Source organism: Cydia pomonella, chromosome 25 (assembly GCF_033807575.1).
Source record: "Cydia pomonella isolate Wapato2018A chromosome 25, ilCydPomo1, whole genome shotgun sequence".
NCBI classification, from domain to species: domain Eukaryota; kingdom Metazoa; phylum Arthropoda; class Insecta; order Lepidoptera; family Tortricidae; genus Cydia; species Cydia pomonella.
Genome location: NC_084727.1, coordinates 4974499 through 4998118, shown reverse-complemented (window position 1 = coordinate 4998118; position 23620 = coordinate 4974499). Strand labels below are relative to the sequence as shown.

The 23620-nt window shown below is 37.3% G+C and overlaps 2 protein-coding genes across 6 annotated transcripts; both read left to right on the top strand.

Moving 5' to 3' along the window:
- Positions 1–128: 128 nt before the first annotated feature.
- On the top strand, positions 129–11797 carry LOC133531644 (zinc finger protein OZF-like). 3 transcript variants are annotated; one of them, XM_061869976.1, is made up of 8 exons: positions 129–398; positions 712–853; positions 1687–1752; positions 2125–2187; positions 5549–5626; positions 6322–6417; positions 8747–8833; positions 9393–11797. In XM_061869976.1, the coding sequence occupies exons 1-8, from the start codon at positions 270–272 to the stop codon at positions 10439–10441; spliced, it is 1710 nt and encodes a 569-aa protein (XP_061725960.1). In that variant the 5' UTR covers positions 129–269; the 3' UTR covers positions 10442–11797. The 3 variants fall into 3 exon arrangements, with proteins under 3 accessions (XP_061725960.1, XP_061725963.1, XP_061725964.1); XM_061869979.1 differs by lacking the exon at positions 2125–2187; XM_061869980.1 differs by lacking the exons at positions 2125–2187; positions 5549–5626.
- A 9165-nt stretch (positions 11798–20962) lies between these two features.
- LOC133531651 (uncharacterized) lies at positions 20963–23277 on the top strand. 3 transcript variants are annotated; one of them, XR_009801570.1, is made up of 3 exons: positions 20963–21418; positions 22268–22364; positions 22835–23277. XR_009801570.1 is itself a non-coding variant. In XM_061869995.1 (3 exons), the coding sequence occupies exons 1-3, from the start codon at positions 21091–21093 to the stop codon at positions 22849–22851; spliced, it is 336 nt and encodes a 111-aa protein (XP_061725979.1). In that variant the 5' UTR covers positions 20963–21090; the 3' UTR covers positions 22852–23277. The 3 variants fall into 3 exon arrangements, 2 of the variants coding, with proteins under 2 accessions (XP_061725979.1, XP_061725978.1); XM_061869995.1 differs by having other exon boundaries at positions 20963–21312; XM_061869994.1 differs by having other exon boundaries at positions 22268–23277.
- The last annotated feature ends 343 nt before the right edge of the window (positions 23278–23620 follow it).

Genomic DNA, 23620 nt, shown 5'->3' with positions numbered 1-23620 from the left:
TCTGATATCAGACCTGATAAAGTGTGGATGTAATTGGCACTTTCCACCGGTATCTTATAGAATAACCACTTCCCTATTCATAGAAAAAAAACTACTGAAATAATGACAGCAGACAGCTGTCTACCTACTGTCTATTATATTATAGTATTTATAGTGTAGTTGTCATTTAGTTGTAATTTTCATGTAGTTTTTTTTGGTTATAATTATTAAGTACTTGCTTTACGGTCATATTTTGCTGTAACAAATGACCATGTAACTATATTGCGATAATGGATGTGTTTAAATCTTGTCGCTGCTGCCTGCAGGCCACCGCGGACTTGAACTTGACGATACCGTACCCACATCTCGATCGAACCGAGATATACTTGGACATGCTTAAAAACTGTTTCGATTTGCACGTAATTATCTCATTTTTGTACATTTTTTTTAGTATAAGCAAATACCCTATACTAAATAAGATTTAAAAATAAGTACCTTTCATAACCCTTTTATAATTTTCATCATGAGATACTATCTCCAACCTTACCTAAAATATGTTGGAGTTAGTTCTTAAGAACTTTGTAATAGTGCAATAACATAGAAAAACTGGCTATTGTATTAAATTGATTTGCAGTATTAATCACAAAATGGGAAGTCCCATTTTGTGATTAATAATGTGTATTGATTGTGAGAGTTTAAAGGAATAAGTTAATTTATTCTTTATATATGCAGCTGACACTCAGCGATAATGATTCCCATGGGATCTGCTCGACATGTGTGGGGCGTCTGCGAGATGCAAGTGACTTCAAGCTACAAGTGCAGCGCTGCCAAGAAGAGCTGCAGTCACACCTACTGGGCGTAAGCCATGTTAATTGTTAGTTTCACCATTATTGTACGATCCAAGTAATGACTATTTAATCTAATAATGAGAAAACAACAAAACACATTGTCCTAGACTGCAAACAGGTTGAAGTATACAGGAACAAATACCTAGGGACTCCGTGCACACTAAGAGAGGCAGTTAGCAACCCAAAAACTTTGCTAGGCTTCGTGGAGGAGCTGGGGTGGTGTAGAGTAGCGCTACCTTGTTTCACGCAAAATAGGCATGATGGATGTCGATTTGGGGAAAATGCCCAGAAGCACTGACTAACTAATGACTATTTTATTTGAGCCAGTGTGAAGATTGCCTTACTGTACTTTGGTAAAAATCAGAATACTACAGTTAGTGTCTAACCGAAACTGAATCTTCGGCTGAAAGTGCTGAAACATGATTTTTATGTTGAAACCTGCCAAAACCGACTCTTCAGTTGAACACTACTGAAAATACAATCTTGTAAGTTTCGGCGCGGACGATAGGGTTGGCAGCTTAACCTACGGCCAAAACATGATATTTAATGCCAGGGATACACTTGGGACAAATTTCTGGTGACATCGGGTGAAGTGGCGCGACGTTGCCAGACTTCGCTCGACATGTCTGGCAACATCGCGCGACACGTATCGCTAGACATTTGTCCCCTATTGTATCCTGGGCCTTATGCCGAAACCGAAACTTTGTTGGGACACTAACTACAGTGAATGACCCATTAGAGTAGTTGTTTTACATTTATCTGCAGATTATTGAAGCTTCCTAATTTAGAGGACTAAGTCTCTCATGTAACCAAGCCTTTCATTCTGTATTTACTTTTTGATATTGCATATTTGTTACAGATGAAAATGCTGTATTCAAAACAGAGAATTTCGAAAATCATGGCTCTGAGGATGAGAATGCGTCACGTAAATATATACTTACCCAGTTACATATTTTAAAAATATCTGTGACCGCCGCCAGTGAGAAAACGAGCGTTCAACGTATTTTTTCTGATAATAGAAATTTTTGCCTTTAATACACGCAAATCCCAGTCAGTCAGACACCTCTCTATTCTATGTTGCATCTTGATGGACGAAGATTTGTTTCTAATTACTTTGAAAAAAACTCTTATCTTGTTTTGTCAATTAAAAGAAAAATTTGTAACTACGTATGGAATGCATACAGAGTTACTGCTTTTCAACTTTGAGTAGCAGTGTCAAATACAAGATTTTTTCGAAGTAGTGCCGATATGATTGCAATATTGTGTTTATTTATATTATTTTTTACTCCTCTTTTAGATGTAGAGCTTGTAACCATGAAGGCAGAAATTATTACTGAAGGTGAAACTGAAAATGTCTTATGTAAGTTATATTTAAGTATCATACAAAATTGAAAAAAATCCTATAATTAACTAGCGACCCGCCCCGGGTTCGCACGGGGAGTAACACAAAAGCTTAACAAATTATACACCTAAACCTTCCTCTATAATCACTCTATTTATAGGTGGAAGCTACATGAAAATCTGTTCAGCACATTTTTGAGTTTGTCACATAACATACAGACAGACACAGTGGGGGATTTTGTTTTATAAAACATGATTCCAGGGTTAGAACCCAAGAGACATCAAATTAACAGGTAGATTCACTAAAAATAGTACTTAGACCACAGATAAATGGATTCGCCTTTCAGTAACTTACCCCTCTGTCAAAAAGCCTGCACATTGTGCTATGGAAGGCAGAGGCAAGGAATAAAATCTCAATAGGCAGAACTGTTGCAAAAGTGTCCAAGTGCCTACCGCGAACCACGTTCGACGTGTTGTCTCCCTGTCACACATAAGAAAGAACTAACAAGTGCGACAGAGTGGCAACACGTCGAACGTGGTTCGCGGTAGGCTCTCTGTTGTCAGCTATAAATAGTAGTTCCAAATCTCTCCAGAGTAGCGCTAGATTAGCTAAGACTAAGAACCTAGGCGGAGTGAAGTGCGCTATGATTCGATTTTTTTTTTCAAGTATTCTAGGTATTGTAGCGCCACCTATTTATGGTTTTTTGTTAGACATTACGGGTATGTACATGGAGATTGTTTTCCTTAACTCTACCTTCCATACATTGTGCAAAAAATCTTTTAAAGACATTTCCAATTGTGATATGTTCGTGTGCGTCAAAATGAGAATGTGTTAATTTTTATTCATATGTGCATATGATATCTTTTTAGGGTTCCGTAGCCAAATGCCAAAAAACGGAACCCTTATAGATTCGTCATGTCCGTCTGTCTGTCCGTTTATGTCACAGCCACTTTTTTCCGAAACTATAAGAGCTATACTGTTCAAACTTGGTAAATAGATGTATTCTATGAACCGCATTAAGATTTTCACACAAAAATAGAAAAAAAAACAATAAATTTTGGGGGTTCCCCATACTTAGAACTGAAACTCAAAAAATCTTTTTTCATCAAACCCATACGTGTGGGGATCTATGGATAGGTATTCAAAATTGATATTGAGGTTTCTAATATATTTTTTTTCTAAACTGTATAGTTTGCGCGAGAGACACTTCCAAAGTGGGAAAATGTGTGTCACCCCCCCTCCCCCCTGTAACTTCTAAAATAAGAGAATGATAAACCTAAAAAAAATATATGATATACATTACCATGCAAACTTCGACCGAAAATTGGTTTGAACGAGATCTAGTATGTAGTTTTTTTTTTTATACGTCATAAAATTAAAAAAAAAAATGTTTTTCATCAAACCCAAACGTGTGGGGTATCTATGGATAGGTCTTCAAAAATGATATTTAGGTTTTAGAGTTGTGCCCGCTCGGTCTTTAAAAAGAGCGCTCCGATCTCGGTCAAACGAACTAGTTCGCTCTTTTAGGTCCTTTAGTTCCTTTAGTTCAGGAGCAAATCTCGAGATCTGAATGAGTATGACTAGGTTATATCTTGCTCTCGCTCGCAAATAAACAGAGCGAGAGCGTGAGAGAGCGAATTTCTTGACCTTGACTCATTCCGATCATTCGCTCCCGACCGATTTGTTACTTGGTACTGAGGGCGAACCACGTTCGACGTGTTGCCTCTCTGTCGCACTTGTAAATTCGTACGTAAGTGTGACAGGGAGGCAACCCGTCGAACGTGGTTCGCGGTAGGCCCGCTGACATACCGACTACTGAACTAAAGGACCGAGACCGATTAAGAGCGCTTAAGATGAACTAGTTCCTTTCGGTCTGTGGTGGGATTTCATTCCTTTTAGTTCTTCGGTCCTGACCTGACCGACTCAAGCCTATTAGGTTTCTAATATAATTTTTTTCTAAACTGAATAGTTTGCGCGAGAGACACTTCTAAAGTGGTAAGATGTGTGTAAAAGTTGTAAAGGGGGGGGGGGGGGGGGGGGGGCGGTAACTTCTAAAATAACAAAATGAAAAATCTAAAAAAAAAATATATACAAATATATATAAATATATATATATTTTTTTTTTTGTAGTGTGCAATAAAGCATTTTATTATTATTATATACATTACCATGCAAACTTCCACCGAAAATTGGTTTGAATGAGATCTATTAAGTAGTTTTTTTTAATACGTCATAAATGGTACGGAACCCTTCATGGGCGAGTCCGACTCGCACTTGGCCGCTTTTTAGGGTTCCGTAGCCAAATGGCATAAAACGGAACCCTTATAGTTTCGCCATGTCCGTCTGTCTGTCTGTCTGTCTGTCTGTCCGAGGCTTTGCTCCGTGGTCGTTAGTGCTAGAAAGCTGAAATTTGGCATGGATATATAAATCAATAAAGTCGACAAAGTCGTACAATAAAATCTAAAAATTTAATTTTTTTTAGGGTACCTCCCCTACACGTAAAGTGGGGGTGAACATTTTTTTTTTGCTTCAACCCTACAGTGTGGGATATCGTTGGAAAGGTCTTTCAAAACTAATAGGGGTTTTCAACAAACATTTCTTGATAAAGTGAATATATTCGGAGATAATTGCTCCGAAAGAAAAAAAAAAATGTGTCCCCCCCCCTCTAACTTTTGAACCATAGGTTCAAAAAATATGAAAAAAATCTTGGAAGTAGAGCTTAAGAAAGACATTAAATGAAAACTATAGCGGATATGATCAGTTTACCTGTTTTTGAGTTATCGCAAAAAGTTTCCCCTTCATAGTAAAAAGACTTACTTTAATTAGGTACTTACTGATTATGCAAATTTGCCTATTTGTTTAACTCCGGTGAAAGGTACCGTTTCATCCCTTGGTTAACAATTTACTATACTTTAAGCTCCAGTTTAGCTTATTGTGACGGAAGAGTAACTACGGAACCCTACACTGAGCGTGGCCCGACATGCTCTTGGCCGGTTATTTTGCATGTGTTATTACTTCACCTCCCCGCAAACCTCGGCAGACATTTATTATTTATTAGAACATATACATAGTTTGGCCCAGGGCTGTCTTATTTGAAACATAGGCAGAAAGAATAATACTGTCTTTGTCTTACGCTAGTACTAGCACCCAAAAGAAAGGTATAGGTTTAATTTTCCCGGTTCTTACTTACTGACAAGTTATGTTTGGCAGACTATAATTAAGGCTAGTCCAGTTATATATGATCTAAGGCTCTAAGCCATAGTTCCAATATCAATTTAATAATTCGTAGATAAAAGATAAATACTAAGTAAATATTTTTTTGACACAACCACGTAAATAAAAAATCAATTCAGCCTTTTGTATACATTTTTTTTTTCAGACGAAGATTCTTTAGTCAAGTCAGAGCGTTCGGACGGAATTGAGACGTGTAATGAGGACGACATATCAGTACAATCGGGTAAAACCTTTTTCTGAATTACCATTGATTTTGAGGGTTCGGAAATCTCGACTAGACGTTACAGTGATATGCAATATAATACTCGGAGCTGTTTATTAACTTAGGTTGTGTTTTCTCTTACCTTTCATTTCTTCAGTGTCTGGTATTATATTGCACACAGTTGTAGGCAGAGTTGATGGCCGTAAACTGTGCGGAGGTCGCGAATTCACTCGTAGGTATGATTTTGTTGGAACTTATATTACATGTTTACAATGGGTAAACATGAAATATAAAACGAAAGGAAAACATCATGAGGAAAGATTACTAATGCCACTAAAACCTATTAGTTTCATCTTTGGGTCGGAAAATCAGATGTCAGTTCAAATTATTGTTGCCAATAGACCCTGGCCTCCCTCACGATGCATCAACGAATACGCAGAGATGAGGAAGAGATATAAGATACATTTAATGGCGATCCTAAAACGACGTATACTTGGCACGTGCAGTAGAACTCTCATTTGGCTATACGTCTTTCGAAACCTAATCCCTGTGACTGGGGTTAACCCCTCGTTTCAGTCAGAGGATAATTCTGTATGATGTCTTGTGTGCGATGTCGCAGCTAACTTTTCTGCTGACGTGATATCGCGTCCGTTGGGCTCTAGGTGTGAATTGGCCTAGAACCAAGGTAATATAAACTGTTTTTTTTTGGTATCTAGATCCATTAGGCGGCGCAACTGGTGCAGGAACGGAGCCGGCGGCGGCTATGTCTCGTGACGAGACGTTCGGCCCCTCGAGTCATGCGACCGACACCGGTGAGGCCCCCTCCGGGGACGAAGCGTACACCAGCGACACTTCTGAAGAACAAGAAAAACCTATCGGGCAACAACGTTATCCGTGCGATTTGTGTGATAAAGACTTCGTAAACAAGTCAGCCTTAAAGCGGCATCAGCGAGTAATTCACGCTACAGAACAAATGTACACTTGTAATCAATGCAACAAGAAAACTAAAAAAGAATATTTAAATAAACATAAATGCGCTTACCCCGACGAGGAGTTCAGTTGTGATGTTTGTGGCAAGAAATTCACGAAGAAAAGTTATTTAAATATACACAAAGTAAGCCACAAAAGAGAAAAACCATTCAAATGTGAAAAATGTAACAAGAGATTTGCACGCAAATGTTTTTTGCAACAACATGAAAAAACTCCATGTGCCGAAAATTCATACACCTGCGAAGTGTGTAACAAACGATTAAAGACAAAAATGCTTCTCAAAAGACATATATTAATTCACACTGGAGTAAAACCATATGGTTGTAATGAGTGTGATAAACAATTTTCAAGACAAGAAGATTTAAGCGCACATAATAGAGTGCACACTGGAGACAAATATAGCTGTGAATTTTGTGACAAACAATTTTTTATTAAAAAAAACTTGTCAAGACATATTAAAATAACTCATACAGGTCAAAAGTGCGCATGTACAATATGTAACAAACAATTTACTCATAACTATTCTCTGAAGTTACATCTTCAAAGAATTCACACTGGAAAAAAATGTCCCTACACTTGTAAAGATTGTAACAAACAGTTTATATCAAAAGCGGAATTAGAAAGACATGCGAGAATACATAGTGGCGAGAAGCCTTTTGCATGTGAAGCGTGCCAGAAGAAATTTAAGCAAAAAAGTCACTTAGTCACACATATAAAAACATGTATGAAACATTTGACATCATAAATTTATTTTATTATCTTTATAAAACTTTTTGTCTTTGCATAATGTTCTTAGAAATCAACACAGAAACTTAGGTATTTCTAAAGTCTAATAATATCTCTAATAGGAAAACGATTATTAACAGCATATAAGTAATAATTTGCCAGTTTTAAATATCGTCGCGTGCTATTAATATTATATTAAGGTTTCGTAAAAATTTTGGATTAATTAAACCGTACTAAGGTAAGTACTATCTCGGACGATGGATGTTCGAAATGACATTGAAATGTCACAGTTTTGAATGGTTTGGTTGAGTTAAATGTAATGCCTGTGTTATAATAACGCTATACGCAACATTTAATTACTTCCTTTCCCGCCCGAGCTTGCCGCCCCTGGGCCGAGGCACGTCTACACTGGCCGGTTTGTGCGTGAGGAAATTGCCTCGCGCGTAGGTATGGTCGCTCTGTGTGGACCCGGCTAATCACAAAGATGCGTGTCATGACTCGTAATGTCATATTATTAAAGCATATATTTGGCAAACCTGCGCGTTATCATGAAGTCAACTTACAAACATAACTTACGAGTGATCACTAGCTAAAGAGAGAAACATCGATATAGGAACTCCCTACCTGTCATTAAATTTTGCCCCCTACAATCCGATGAGGGTTATTTGTTTTACAAGGGAACAAAGTTTTTGTTTAACCAGTCTTGCTATTATTTTAATACCCGAGCAAGCGAATGATTCCATAATTTAACGAAGATGGTAGCGTGTGGGTCGATAAGTGGAATTTTAGGCACGAGTGTTAAACAAACATTGTTGTCGAGTAAAACACAAAATTGTTCACCACACCAATACGAGAAAAATATTAACTATAAACATTGACATATATGTGAGAACGGGCCTTACGTTACGGGCAATAAGAATGGGCCCAGTATAGAGGTCACGCACACGAAATCGAGCCGAACGTGCAATCTAACGCCACAACGCGATTGGTTTAATGAGTTCGCATCACGCGCGCGATTGATCGTTGTTCGTTGTTGCGGTTGACTGCACGATTGGCTCTAATTCGTGAGTGACACCACTGAAATAGCACCATTCTTAGTGGCCGTAAGGCCCGGCCTAAGATATATCAGATAAGTTATATGTCAATGACCGTAAAGTATTGCAAATCGAATTCAAATTAATTCTATTACATATTTAATTCTTAAAATCCTCAAAAAGTCAATTCTACATGCAGTCAACTCGTGGAAACATCTTAAAATTTGCATCAGATTAGGTCTACCTTGCCACTTCTATGGATAAATTGCAACTTGCTGATACATTTTTGAAGTAAAGAGAGCTTTTAGAAGCAAGTGTGGTGAACACAATATTTAAACATGCAAATTCCAAAAAAAAATATGCCGTTTGTTGAACAAACATTTTTTTTCAGACGAAGATTCTTTACTCAAGTTGAAGCGTTCGGATGGACGGATGGATGCTGAAACCAGACGGACGATGCCACGATCCGGACGGACGGGTAAAACCTTTTTGTAAATTACATAGATTTTGAGAGTTCGTAAATCCCGGCATTCTCGACTAGACGCCCTTAACTATTTAACCATTTGACATTCCTTTCTAGTCATTCGATTTCGAACCGTAATTCTTGTAGTAGAGATGCGTTTTTGTTTGAGTATGATGGCAAGTATGTTGCCGCTACGGACTAAAGGGTTAACGTCCAGGCGGCGGCGAGTGGTGTCCATAGGTGGGAACGAAAGGCCGGATCGTCGTGTCTCGCTCCAACCTATGGCCGCCGCCACGCGATATCGTGTCCGTGCCGTATGCTGTGTGAAGGTCGCGGGTTCCAAATTGGGCTCGACGAGTTTCTTGGAACTTATGTTTGACATTTACCTATTACTTCTCGCGCGAATAAAAACATCTTGAGTTCTTGACGAATGAGTACTAATTGCAATAAATCCTAGTCTTGCTTTTGAATCTGAATTGCGAGGTCATACAGAATTATCGAAGAGGTAACTTTTCTTCTGACGCAAAATCGCGTCCACTGGGCTGAACTAAATCGTTTTCTGTTGGGTATGCAGAACCGTTAGGCGGCACAGCTGGTGAGAAAACGGAGCCGGCAGCAACTACGTCCTGTGACGAGAAGTACAGCCCCTCGAGTCATCCGACCGACGTGTCCGACACCGGTGAGACCCACTCCGGGGACGAAGCGTACACCAGCGACACTTCTGAAGAACAAGAAAAACATATTGACCAACAGCGTTATCCGTGCGATTTGTGTGATAAAGACTTCGTAAACAAGTCAGCCTGGAAGCGGCATCAGAGAGTAATTCACGCGATTGAAAAAATGTACACTTGTGATAAATGCAACAAGAAATTTACAAAAAAAGATTACTTACGTAAACATAAATGCCCTTACACCGGAGAAGAGCCGTTCGGTTGTAATGTTTGTGGGAAAAAATTCACGAAGAAAAGTTATTTACATATACACAAAGCAAGCCACAACGGAGAAAAACCACACAAATGTGATAAATGTAACAGGAGATTTGCACGCAAATGTTTTTTGCAACAACATGAAAAAACTCCATGTGAAGAAAATTATTTTACCTGCGAAGTGTGCAACAAGCAATGTAAGCAAAAAAAGGCACTCAAAAGCCATATATTAATTCACACTGGAGTAAAACCATATGGTTGTAATGAGTGTGATAAACGATTTTCAGCAAAAAATAATTTGAAGGCACATAAGAAAATACATACTGGAGACAAATACAGCTGTGAAGATTGTGACAAACAATTTATTACTCAAAACAGCTTGTCAAGACATAAAATAACTCATACAGGTCAAAAATACGAATGTAAAATATGTAACAAACAATTTAGTCAGAATTATACCCTTAAAGCACATCAAAAAATTCACACTGGAGAAAAAGTAGCTAAAGCGCCTAAAAAACGTCCCTACACTTGTAAAGATTGTAACAAGCGCTTTATATCAAAGACGGATTTAGACAGACATGCGACAGTACATACTGGCGAGAAGCCTTATGCCTGTAAAGTGTGTCAGAAGAAATTTAGTCAAAAAAGTACATTATGCAGACATATAGAAACATGTAAATCATGTCAACCATGTTAAAATATAAAGTTATTTAGAGAGATATAGTCTGTGCGGAATGAGAAGAGTTGTAGAATATATTGGATCCCATACATTTCACGACTGTTCTCTTTCCGCACAGCCTATGCAGAAATCCACTTTTTATCTGCGTAAAACTTTTTCCCTTTGAATAATATCCTAAGAAATTTAGGTGCTCTTATAGACGGATTTTAGGTTGTAGAGGGGGTGAAGCAGGCGAAGCGGTAGAAAGTTGTAGTCTTATAAAAAGTTACCTTAACAAACGTACCTGTCCATGTCAAAAACATAGTTACTCTTTTTCATCTTACCGCTTTGTAAAATGAGGCGATAAATGTAAACACGTTTCTGACGTCTACTGTACCCTGTCCAAGTAATCGGCGGCAAAAAGCTCATAGATATTTGTAGATATAGAACTCTAGATATTAAATCAGGGGTAAGTCTACAGCATTACAGCTAGGAGCGCCAACGCCAATACAAAACTGATTATGTAATAGTAAAGCTATAATAGTAAAATTACCTATAAGAATCCCGTGACCCGCGTTACCACATCGATTACATGGTACTTGGTAGTACCAAGTCCATATTGATCGTCTGGAAAGGATCCAAAATATTTTTCTAAAATCACTCTGTTACAGAACGGGTAATTATTTTGAACGTACTCATTTTTGTGTTCCTTCCCTTGATAACCGAAGACACTATTTAGATATAATGTTCTTGTTTAAAATTCTTAAAGGAGCGATTAAATGTCCGAATCTTTTAGAATTAGTCACTTTCAGTTGTCCGCACCACCCCCTACGTCCTAGATCTCTATTTTATATCAGCTTTGCCCGCAAGAATTACTCTAGGCACACTTTTTTCAGACGAGTCCCTAGTTATTATAATAAGTACCTACTTGATATTGATCCTTTTCACATTTCATTGTCTAGTCTCAAAATGATACTTAAACGTAAATTGTTTTAGTTCAAGTACCTATTTCATATAATTAAATATAATACAATGTACACAATGTATAAATGTAACTTTCCGGTTGTCCTAATACCTACCAGATATTAGTTAAAAAAAAATACAACATATCCGATAATTAATGAAACAGACAGTAATGTCAAACCTGCTTACTGTATTACTACTTATTGTATTTTTTTTTCTCCTCTGAAGACTAGTAAATAGAATTTAAGTATGACTCATGATTTCATTTTCTTTATGCTGTTAGTATGTATGTTAACATTATGTACTTAATAATGAACCTCCAGGTCTATGATTCTTAAGTATGTTAAGTACTCTACATTGTAAGTACTTCAAATCCATTTGTATATGTGACTGTTTGTGTTCTAAATAAATAAATAAAATAAAAATAATGTATCAAGCTTAGTTAATATTCAGAAAATCGTAAGAAAATCTTTAGTTTTTAATGTTTGTACAAACTTTAGTGTGTCTGACTGGGGATGTGTCTGACTTGGGCAATTATAGGCCGATTTTGCTAGCGACAATTACTGCTAAGGTGCTGGACTTCTTGATAGGCAGCTTCGGAAACACTATAAGGCTAAAGATGCTCAGTTCGGTTTCCAGCCAGAAGTGACGATCTTTTGATTAAAAAGTACAGTCCAGTACTATGGAAAGCAAGATAGTCCAGTGTACGCCTGTTTTCTGGATCCTTCCAAAGCGTTCGGTCTGGTCTCTTACATCTTGTGGAGCAAGGTGTCGTCCGAGTCTCGGACTCCGAGACCAGTCTCCCGGCAGAGTTATTAGCGGTCTTTGAATGGAGGAGTAACCTCTCCGACCCTATTTAATATATATATGGACGGGCTGATTGAGGAACTCAGTGGCACTGGAACCAAGGTTGGTTGTAACATTGACGGTACCTGCCTCAACAACATAAGTTACGCTGATGATATGGTGCTGCTGGCTCCCTCAATTCGAGCGCTTAGGAAGTTTCTAAAAATATGTGAGCATTATGCGGAGAGACATGGGCTCAAGTATAACACTAAAAAAAGTGAACTACTCATCTTCAGGGCTGGCAACAAGAAACTAGAGGAAGTTCCTAGGGTTGAGCTACATATGTACATACTGTACTAACACTATATGGGATTTGTGCCCGAAATAAATGATTACAATTTATTGAGCTTACTGTGGGGCTTAGTCATTTGTGTAATAATGTCCTATAATATTTATTTATTTGTCGGCAAACAAGTTGCAGTCAGGTGCAAAAAATATAATTTTTTGAGGAGTGTCCGGGACAGGACGATTGGAGAGTACTTACTGGATTAGGTTATAGTTTATAGCTCTTACCCTCTATTTGTATTTCTTGTGTTGTCTTATAGATATAGTAGAAACAAACTTGCCTCAAAAGGTCAGGCTAAGCTAACTCTGCAGAAATTTTGATAGCCTATAATAGACTGTGCAAGTGTTACTTTAAACATCAAACTTATGAAATCATGACTATGGAGTGAGTCTTATATTCTTTGCTATGGAGTATATAGGCAGTTACTTCCACACTCCATAATCATGACATTTAAAATAACACTTGCACAGTCTGTGCTGTCAAAATCCCTGTAGAGTTAGTTTGGCATGACTTCTATTTTTAAAAATACTAGAATAATATTTCTTAAATATAAAGAAAATTAAAAAAAACAAAGTGAAGTTTTTAATGTTTATTAATTATAAAGAAAATTTGTTTCAAGTTTTATCCATGGTTTATCCTGTTATATTATTGTAATCATAGATTTATAACTAACCTAGATGCCTAGTCTGTACATCCCTAGTGAAGCCATTTCGAGTACGACATTATGTCGCCCTCGTGTCATCCGTGTCATCGTATCCGAACGGCCCTCGCAGTACTCAAGGTCGAGTTGGTTTGTGTACACCTCCCGGTTATAAATTAAAAAATACAAGAAAGATGGTTGTTTGTGCGGTAAATTGGTGTCACAACACATCAGTGAATAAAAACAAACCGCCTGATATAACATTTCATGCGTAAGTATCCAGTTTAATGTGATATTTTTACGTAATTGTAAATACAAAAATCCAAATTTTCGTCAGCCGCCATTACTTATAAATGTTGCCAGGTGATATGAATCTTTTTTCCTCCAAATGAGGCATGACGATTACATTGATAAAATTAATATGCTTACTTTAAGTTCCTTGTATGACTATAGAAAATATTCTTTTTTAGTTTTTCATTCTTTTATTTCAAATTATGTTTTGTCTTTTATAAAATTACAGTTTAAATTCATATTTTTATTTTGTGTGATATTCGTTTTAGATTTCCGACTGATCCGCTTCTGTCTGCGAGATGGACGGAAAAAATTAGATTAAATAGGAACGATGCAATATGGAAACCGACTAAACATAGTCAAATATGCTCTCGCCATTTTGATGAGCAAGTAAAGTAAATTTTATTTGTGGAACACAGGTGTTACAGTTAAGGTCTGTAAAAACGAAACGCAACTGTCACTGTCGCACTTATATGGAAGACTGATAGAGAGACACAAAGCGTTTCGTTGTTCGAAGCAATAGCGATTGCCACCTTGGCTAGGCCTGCAGGTACAATTACTAGTACTGACGATAAATAGTTATTTGTTTTACAAGTGGAAAAGTTGTTGTTTAACCGCTCGTGCTAATATTGCTACTCGAGCTAAATAAAGATCCAAAATGTCGAAAAATGGAATCCTGAGCGTTGCGAGGGTTTCAAGTTACGAGAGTTAAACAAATTTTGCCCCAAGTGAAACACAAAACTTTTCACCACACTAACCCGAAGAAAATATTAGTCAAATAAAATGAAACCAAATCAAATCCAAATGATCGTCATTAAATATTTATCATTTAAAATCATTATTCCAAAGTCAATTCTACCAGCTATTATCTGTGTACATTTGTAAAATAAAAAAATAAACGTTTTTTTATTTAAACATTATTTCACGAAGTACAGAAATGCAAAGTCCTTAAAAGAAACCTTGAAAGCTTTTGCTACAAATTTAATATCTACATACACACTCCCAAATGATTGATAGCCAAGTATAAGGATGTGGTTAAAATCCATCTACTTTAAGGGGAATAAATGAACTCTGGCAACCCGTTTTTGTATATATGTGTGTGTCGCTGAGCGTAAGACACGAGCGTCGCACGCATACATCGATCGAGTTTCGGCTTCACTTTTGGCAGATTGAAGTCGAGCGACCAGGGGTAAGAGAAATACATATATGACGTCATCATGACATCATAATATGGGGTTACCATGGTCGCAAAAAATTACCCTAAAATGTAATAGGAAAACGATGCAACAAGTACTTAAATTACGTAATGAGTGAGTCGCCATTTTGACTCCCTAACTTGCGAAGTATCGCAAGAGCAATCGCGAACATAATTGCAACTAGTAGTCGGTTTATTTGTTTTTGTAGTAACTTGTAAGTAAGCCTTACCTATATGAAGTTTTGAGTTGATATAAGATTAGGTGATTGTTGGAATAAAAAGGATAAACTATCAAAAGAGGTAATTTCTTTATTCAAAACTTATATTGTTATAACTGTACTTACTAGAAATAATAATTAAATGTGTCGTTCTCAAGTAAAAGGTACCACATAGTCGCTTACCATAAGGATACAATTTGCTTGCTCTCTATACGTACAACCTGTAAGAGCGTTCTTATGATAAGCGACAATGTGGTACCTTTTACTTGAGAACAACACAAATAAATTGAATTTTAGGCCATAATTTGGTAAATATATATATATTATATAATACAAGCATTTCAAAATGGAAACAACCCTATTGCAGCGAAGGTTCTTGACGGTGTGCTTGAGCGACACCTCAGTAGATACGCAGTATATGATTTTAAGCTAACATGGTCCTATACATTAAAACTGTTACTTAAAACCGAATATTTATGTTTAAATAAAAAATCTTACGTGTTGCGCGTTGTACATACTGTGGGGGTCAAGAAAACTTTATTTACACATACACTTGTAACATGTGGATCAATTATATGAAGTTCAAAAATAGCTTCAGAATGCTGTTGAGACTGCCACGACGACGACGTGCACGAATGGACGATTTTCATGACATGATGAAGAAAAGAATGTTCTCTCTCCTCTCCTGCGGGGTAGTATTAATCAATTTTAATAATTACATTATTTTAGAGTTTTATACTCATATAATCCGTAATCCCATGTACCAAGCCTCCAAAGAAATAATTTAAAAATTTAAGTCTGTGGTCTTAATAGTACAACGGGTTATTCCTACTAGTTACCACCAAGTTTTTACTAGTGTTAACTACTAGGAATTTTTGTCCACCTTTTACCACAGGTAGTTACACTAACTTTATTCCCACCTTTTACCACTGGTAACTACTGGGAAATAAAATTCCCACTGGTAATAGGTAGGATTTTTAATTCCACTGGGAATTAACTCTAATAAATTATTGGGGGTGATTACTGAATTACCCCCAATAATTTGTTAGAGTTCAAGAACCCAAATAAATACTTCAAAACACTGTGAGACTTATGTTAAGATGTACCAACTCTAATATAGTGTATAGTGTAACGGGTTATTCCCACTAGTTACTATTACTTATTTAATAACAGCCAACTTACGTGTATGAACAAGGTTGGAAAAGAAAACTTTTCGATGAAAGTTCGTTTGCCCAGTTTGCGGACACAATGTTGTTCAAAATGTTTGGAACAAATACGCGAGTATTTGTGAGGCATCCAATTTGATTTTCCAGTTCCCGCAATCCATTCTTTAACAATTTCATCCTCCGTCGGAAAGCTGGAAATATCAAATAGCTTGAAACTCCCGAAATATGGGGTAATTGCAGGGGACTTTTTTTTCTATTTGTTTGCAACCCTAAATAAAATACTACTGAATTTGACTGGTTTACATAACCAAACTTTCTGTTTTATTTTTAGCAATAATTTACTGATATCTCCTATTTTATCAAGTTTTTCATAATCCAACTAATGATGTAACTCAGTAACTTGGTTCCTGTGAGATTTGAGAAAGAAATACATGATCAAAATACGAAAAAGTTGTACTTACGCATGAAATGTTACACCCGCTTATTTTCGCAAGCTATTGCTTTTGTAGGGAACCACTGAACACCCCACCATGTTAATTGTACGTAAAAACTTCTTACACCTCCATTAAATACTTAATAAACACAATCATTCACTTTATAAAACTTCTACAATAAGAAAACCACATTGTTTACTAGCACTCTTGACAATATGATTGACAGTTTAATGTATGGCATCTTGCGGTATTTTGTCTCTTTCACTCTTATAAATTTCTGTATATCGCCATCAGCCTCCTTCCTAAGCTGCCATAACCCGACCATGAAAAAAAACCCGGTCGGTGATAAAGACAAAGCATTGCACTATTTTCTCTTTCCTCTTATAGGAATCGCAATAAGACTATCTTTCTCTATCAAAGAGTGTCAGGCCCTTGGATTAGCCTTATGAGGACTAACTGTCTATGTGTGATAGGTCAGTGATTATATACATTTAAAGCTTCATCTTGTGTTGGGACATCTACAGTGAAGTTGATAATGATTGTATACAATAAAACTTTTTCATCTAGTTTTTTTATATACAAAAGAGTCCGCCTAAAGCAAAGGGGGCGCAATATAAGGACTTAGATTTTTTTTGACTAAAAGTGAAAATTATATAGGAATCATAAAACACTTAGAAAAATTTCATCCGAGACGCTATAATAAGCACGTTTTGTAGAAAAAACGTTTTCCCTAAAATCAAAAATAGCCGAGTTTTTGGACCTCAAAGTTGGCACGATTTTAGGACTGAAAAAATTCGATGGATGTTGTTGTCATATGGTTGTCATTATAACACCTATTGTTTATGGTGTTATCCTTGAGAATACGCTAAAATATGCATGTTTTGTAAAAAAACTTTTTCTCTAAAATCAAAAATGGCCGAGATAATTGACTTCAAAATTGGCAAATTTCTAGCACTTGTAAAATTTTCGACGAATGACTTTAAATCGGAGTCCGCACACCACGGTGCCCAATCGCGCGGGGTGCCCGCGCGGTTTAATGCCCAACAGCTAAAATTTCTCATAATGGAATTTCGCGTCTGCAATTAACGCAGCCAAAAAATGGGGCTGCTAATACCCGAAGACATGCCAAAATGTCCTGAATGCGCCGGTCGGATGTACGCCGACAATAAACTTAGACGCAGCTATAAGCTGGGTTTTCGTTGGCGTTGCTCGAAAGCAGGAAAACTTTGTCGCCCCTAAAAAAACCTTTTTCGAGCGTAGCCAGGTGTCAATCCTGGCTACGTTACCAAAGAGCATATAATCACTACGTTTTAAGAGACGGGACTTCCATACTAGCGAGTGGACTCAGTTTGTTTCGCAAATCATTACCAAAATCTACGACAAAGAACCGTCAAGGAACTATAATACCAACATAACCGATTTAAATAGTGTAGTACGCTACACGCTTTCGATTCTTATCGATATCGATAAAATGGGGAGGGTTGAAACATAGGCTCCTGTCTATAAATTTTGTACTCAAAATCAGGTTAGCATCGAGTCCACATTTAAGTTGTATGTTATATAGTGGATAGTTCTTTGAGTGGACTAATATCTGGTCGGGCTTAATGTGGACCCGAATTATTTTAATACAGTTTTTAAGTCGTGTTTTTTTTTAAAGCTTTATTTTCAAAAGGTTCTGCACATACATGTTTCCATAAATGTTACTTTTCTATGGGAAGATGTATCGTCAGGTCTTCGTTCCCAACAAATTTGACCCACTGCCTGCATCTGAAAACATACAGCCTTGGACAAACATGACTTTATCTACAGTTTATATTGCAAGTATTTGCTAATGAGATGATCAACTGATTATTTAGCGCTAATATGCATCTATAAATCATGTTTTTCAGCATCCAGTTATCAACAACCCTTTATCAATGCTCTAACTTTTTATGTATTTATATGTCTGTTAATCATGAGAACCGGTCTGGCCTACTGGGCAGTAACCCTGCCTATGAAGCCGATGGTCACAGGTTCAAATCCTGGTACGGGCATTTATTTGTGTATAAACATACAATTATCGATAGTTTTAGTACATCCCTAGTTCACAACTAAAAATAATATAAAATATCAAATTTTCGATGTGTTTAAAGCCTGCTGCACCAAAATAAGGTCAAAAGTATCTAAAGCAATACGTACCGGTCTTTATCCAAGGGAAATTTCGCCATAAAATCCCTTTTTTCGTGATTTTCTCGAGTGGCTCGCTTGCCGCATATTTCACACTTAGTAAACCATTTTCTCGGTGGCACAATGTTCGCTCTTTACTCTGATCACGGTTCACTATTTTCGATATTTTCACTAAATAATAAAGAAATTGCACGAAATACCCGAACAAAACATAACAAACATAAGTCATAACATAAGTTTAGTCTTCATAACAAACAAAATAATTAGGCTGACAGTTGACTTGATGTAAACTTGACAGAATAAATAGCACTGACGTTTTATTTTTCTTCGTTGGCAAAGATTTGCGAAACAAGTTCCATACAAAACTTATTTTGTTCCTAGTTGCGTCAGCCTGTACGTTACGATTAACACTGCATTTTTTGAGGGGCGACAAAGTGACACAGTCGGCCATCAACGTTGGTGTGAGTGTTGTGACGGCGATATAAGTCTTCCATTTTTTACGCGAAGTGTGTGAAGTAGCCGAAGCCCACGACAGGCAAAAAATAGGCGGCCCCGATGACGTGGTGGAGGTGGACGAAAGCCACCTCTATACCAGGAAATACCATCGGGGACGCCTATTACGTAGCCAGACGTGGGCTTTCGGCTGCATAAGCCGCCTAACTAAACAAATCCACGTCCAATTAATTCCCAATAAATTGCGACAGACGCTGGACCCGATCATCGAATCGGCAGTCGCAGAGGACTCCTATATAATGTCCGATATGCACCGGGCATATGCAGGAGTCCACTTGCGACTAGGAATGCGCATGATGCATTGTGAACAATAAAATAAACAAATCATAGGCACATCTACACTGGCCGTATTGTGCGTGAGGAAATTGCCTCGTGCATATGCTCACTCTGTGTGGACCTGGCTATTTGCTGAAAATGCCCAGAATAAGTAACTAAAATATGACAATATTATTATTATTATTCTCTTTATTCATTCAATATCTTAGGTTAGGATTTTTTATAATATGGATATAAAAGTAAAATATAAAAACACTTATGTACAAAACAATACAAAAGATATAAACACATTATAAAAAACCTAACCTAGGGTGCCGCCAGCAGCGGGGCAGGGCCCAAGCTGCCGGTGGTCAGGGCCGCAGAGAGAGGAACCGACGTACTATACGCGCAGTGTCCAAAATTACTGCCTTCTGCATCTGACCCTTGATCCAGCCACCTAGCGAGAGTCTCTCTAGGTGTTGGTCGAGACTCTTCGCTATGAGACCGTTCGCTGACACGACTATCGGGACAATGATCGTCGAATCAACATCCCACATGGCGGTTATCTCGTGAGCCAAGTCTAGGTACTTACTGGACTTGTCCTTCTCGGCTTTCACGAGATTCTCATCATGGGGGATGGTGATGTCGACGAGCACGGCCCGGCGTTGCGATCGATCTATTATCACGATGTCAGGCTTATTGGCTACAATAGTCCTGTCAGTAATAATAGATCGATTCCAATAGAGCGTGGCACGACCATTTTCGGGAACTGGCGCAGGTGAGTACTTGTAGTACGGTACTTCGCGGTCCACAAGGCCGTATAGAAGAGCAAGTTGCTGGTGAATAATCCTGGCTACGAGATTATGTCTGTGCAAGTACTCGCCGTTAGCAAGATAAGTAATTTTCGTAGAGCCATAACTAAGTTATGTCCTTTACCTGTATTGTAGTTTTAATAACTTCTCTTATGTTTAGATTCCTGTTGGCGGGTCCAATCTTTACCTTTATGTAATTGCCTGGCCCCAACTATGTTTAATACAAAACATATAGCGTGTAAGCTTAGCTTAAGTTATTTTTCTATATAGCAACATATTTTGTAGTTGCCCTATAATTTGCATGTGGCAACTCTCTCTCTTCTTTCTCGATCCGAACCGACGACACGTCCCGCGATCACCTTTGTAATAATTTTAATATAAAAGTGAATAAAAGTTCATTTAAACTTAAAAAGCGCATTTTGTATTCTCCATGCGCAAGTGGTCCTTCGTTGCAGTGAAAAAAGTTAATCAGTGTTCGATATTTCGGCAAAGTAGTGTTCGCGGCAAGTGCGTGTGCGAGCCATGTGCGAGCTGGCCGTCTATACCGGCTGGTAATTCGTCGTGGTGGTGCCTAGGCTGGCACTGCTGGCCTGCAACTTCGTTCTATCTATAATAGAACGAAAATCATACACGGATTGGAGAAAAGAGCATCATCAAAAACCGCAAGTAACTCGGTATAAGTCGAAATTTTCGACCACCGCCATTCCTCATTTTTAAATAAGGAGTGAAGTTTGCGCGACCCGCAGCCATCTTGCGGAACTTCGCAGCGGTTTTTGACATTTTGTGTCAACTGTCACGTTTGACATTGACGTAAATAAAAATCAAAACAAAGTGCTATCAACGTCTTTGTGCATTCGATTAAAAGTGTTTGTGCCTTCGTTCGTTATAATAAAAAACATTAAAATGTCTAGCGATATGGATAAATTAAAAAAACTACGCGTTATACGCTCACAGTGCAAAGGAACCATTACAAGAATCGACAGTTTTGTCAAGGATCCAGAAACTTTGGCAGCCGCCAGCGCCGATATATTAGAGGCGCGTAAAGAGAAGCTCATTTCCACCTTAAAAAATTACGAAGAGGTGCAAATGGACATCCTTAGCATTGATGAGAACGACGGTGAACAGGTGGGAGAGGTTGAAGACAAATATTATTCTATATTAGCCAAAATTAATAGCTCCCTTAAAATGCTAAACACGAAAGTGACTGCGGAGTGCCACAACGCATCCACATGTAAGTTGCCCACAATCGAAATACCCTTTTACGATGGAAAGGATTTCACTAAATTTAAACCTTTTTTCGACTTATTCACAGCTGTCATTGATCAGAATAGCTCACTATCTGATGTGCAAAAGCTTTTTTATTTGCGAAAGTACCTACAGGAGGATGCGTTAGCGGTTATTTTGAATTTGCCATTGATAAATGAATCATATAAGGAAGCAATAAAATTATTAAAAAAGAGATTTGACAACAAGGCTAGATTAGTAGCAAACCATATAGGTATATTGTTAGATATTTCTAGTATACAAAAAGGCACAGCGGCTTCCATACGAACAACATGTTTCATGTCCATGTTTCACAAATTAATCAACAGTTGCATGCATTAAAAATTTAGATGAACCCGTTGATAAATGGGACATGCTTTTAATATCAATATTGACTCGTAAGCTAGATCAATTCACACACCGGGCTTACCAGTTAGACCGGGACTCCAATACCATGCCTACTATGGCTGGTTTCATTGAATATTTAGAAAAGCGTGCTATAGCGCTCGAAGATAGTCATCAAAATAAACATAGTACCTACTATGATGGTACCAACAAACATTTAAATAATAAAAGTACTTGCTATGAAGGTACTCATAAATCAATACCTAAGGTCACAAATGTGGTATCGAAGTCGTTGCCGCCCTGTAGGTATTGTGCTAATAAAGACCATCAGATATATAACTGTCCCATATTTAAAATGTTACCTACAGCTCAAAGGCAATCTTATGTAAATGAAAAGCAAATGTGTAATGTATGCCTTAATAATCATGATGGTAAATGTAAATTTAGTTTTAAATGTAAAATGTGTAAACAGGGCCACAACACATTGCTGCATCAGGAGCGCAATGTGAATGTGGATAAGCCCAGGACAAATAATGATGACAGTCAGCAGCCACTATCATCTGATACTGGTGAGTTTGAAATTGAAATTGCTGTTAATACTATTTTAAATTGTGTGTCAGATAGTGGTGTTTTGCTGCCAACCATAAAAGTCATATTACTAACTAATAATAATGAACAGGTGGTATGCAAGGCATTACTAGACACTGCATCTCAAGGCAGTTTTATAAGGTCAGATTTGGTAAGCAGGCTTGGCTTAAAACCTGTAATAGAGCCAAACAATATTATTGGTTTCCGTAAACAACTATGTAAAGTAAATGAGTATGTAATTTTGACTATTCAATCATGTAAAAATAATGTTAAAATAATATTGAAATGTCATATTAGTGATGAAATTACTTCCAAACTGTCTCAAAGATCATTAGATGTATCTAAATATCACATTTTAAAAAATATAACTTTAGCTGATGACACATTTTACATGACAAGTGATATTCCTCTGTTGCTTGCAGCCAACATCTATTTTAAAATATTGTTGCAGGGTTGCATAAAAACTGAAAATGGACCGGTATTCCAGAATACCATGTTAGGATATATTGTCGGAGGAAGTATTCCTGAAAAAGGTACCACATGTAATATTGTAACAAATTTAGTCAATATATCTGGTGGTGAAAAATTGGAAAATGTAATGGAGCAATTCTGGCTTTCTGAAAAACTTCCTGAAGTGGAAAAATCTACAAATGATGAATTTGTACAAGCTGAAAAAATATTCCAGGACTCTGTTTCAGTAAAAGACAATAGATTTTATGTTGATATGCCATTAGCTTTCCCCATGGAAGAGTTAGAGTTAGGTGACTCATTTTCTGTTGCCTATAATAGATTCATAATGTTAGAAAAAAGGTTCAAAAATGATCCTTTGCTATTTGAACAATATAAAAAATTTATTGACCTGTACCTGGAACTAGGACATGCAAAGATAGTTGATATAGAACAAAGACAACAAAATTACAAGCAGTTACTTAACTGCAAAGGAATTGCGTGACTCTATGACGAAGATTGTACGTTGTACACAGGCAGAGCATTTTGGTAAAGAATTAGTCCTGCTCTCAAAAAATAAGCCTGTGACAATTGGTGATCAATTAGCGTTTCTAGATAAAAACGGTGTAAGTAGGGCCGTGGGGAGACAGCAAAATGCAGAGAACCTGTCTTATGACAAGCGGCATCCATCTATACTTCCAAAAAATTATTATTTGCTTTCTGAAGCTGCACCTTACTCACATCCTTTCTGCAGTAAGTCATTTCAAGGTCATGATGGAACGCAACTGTT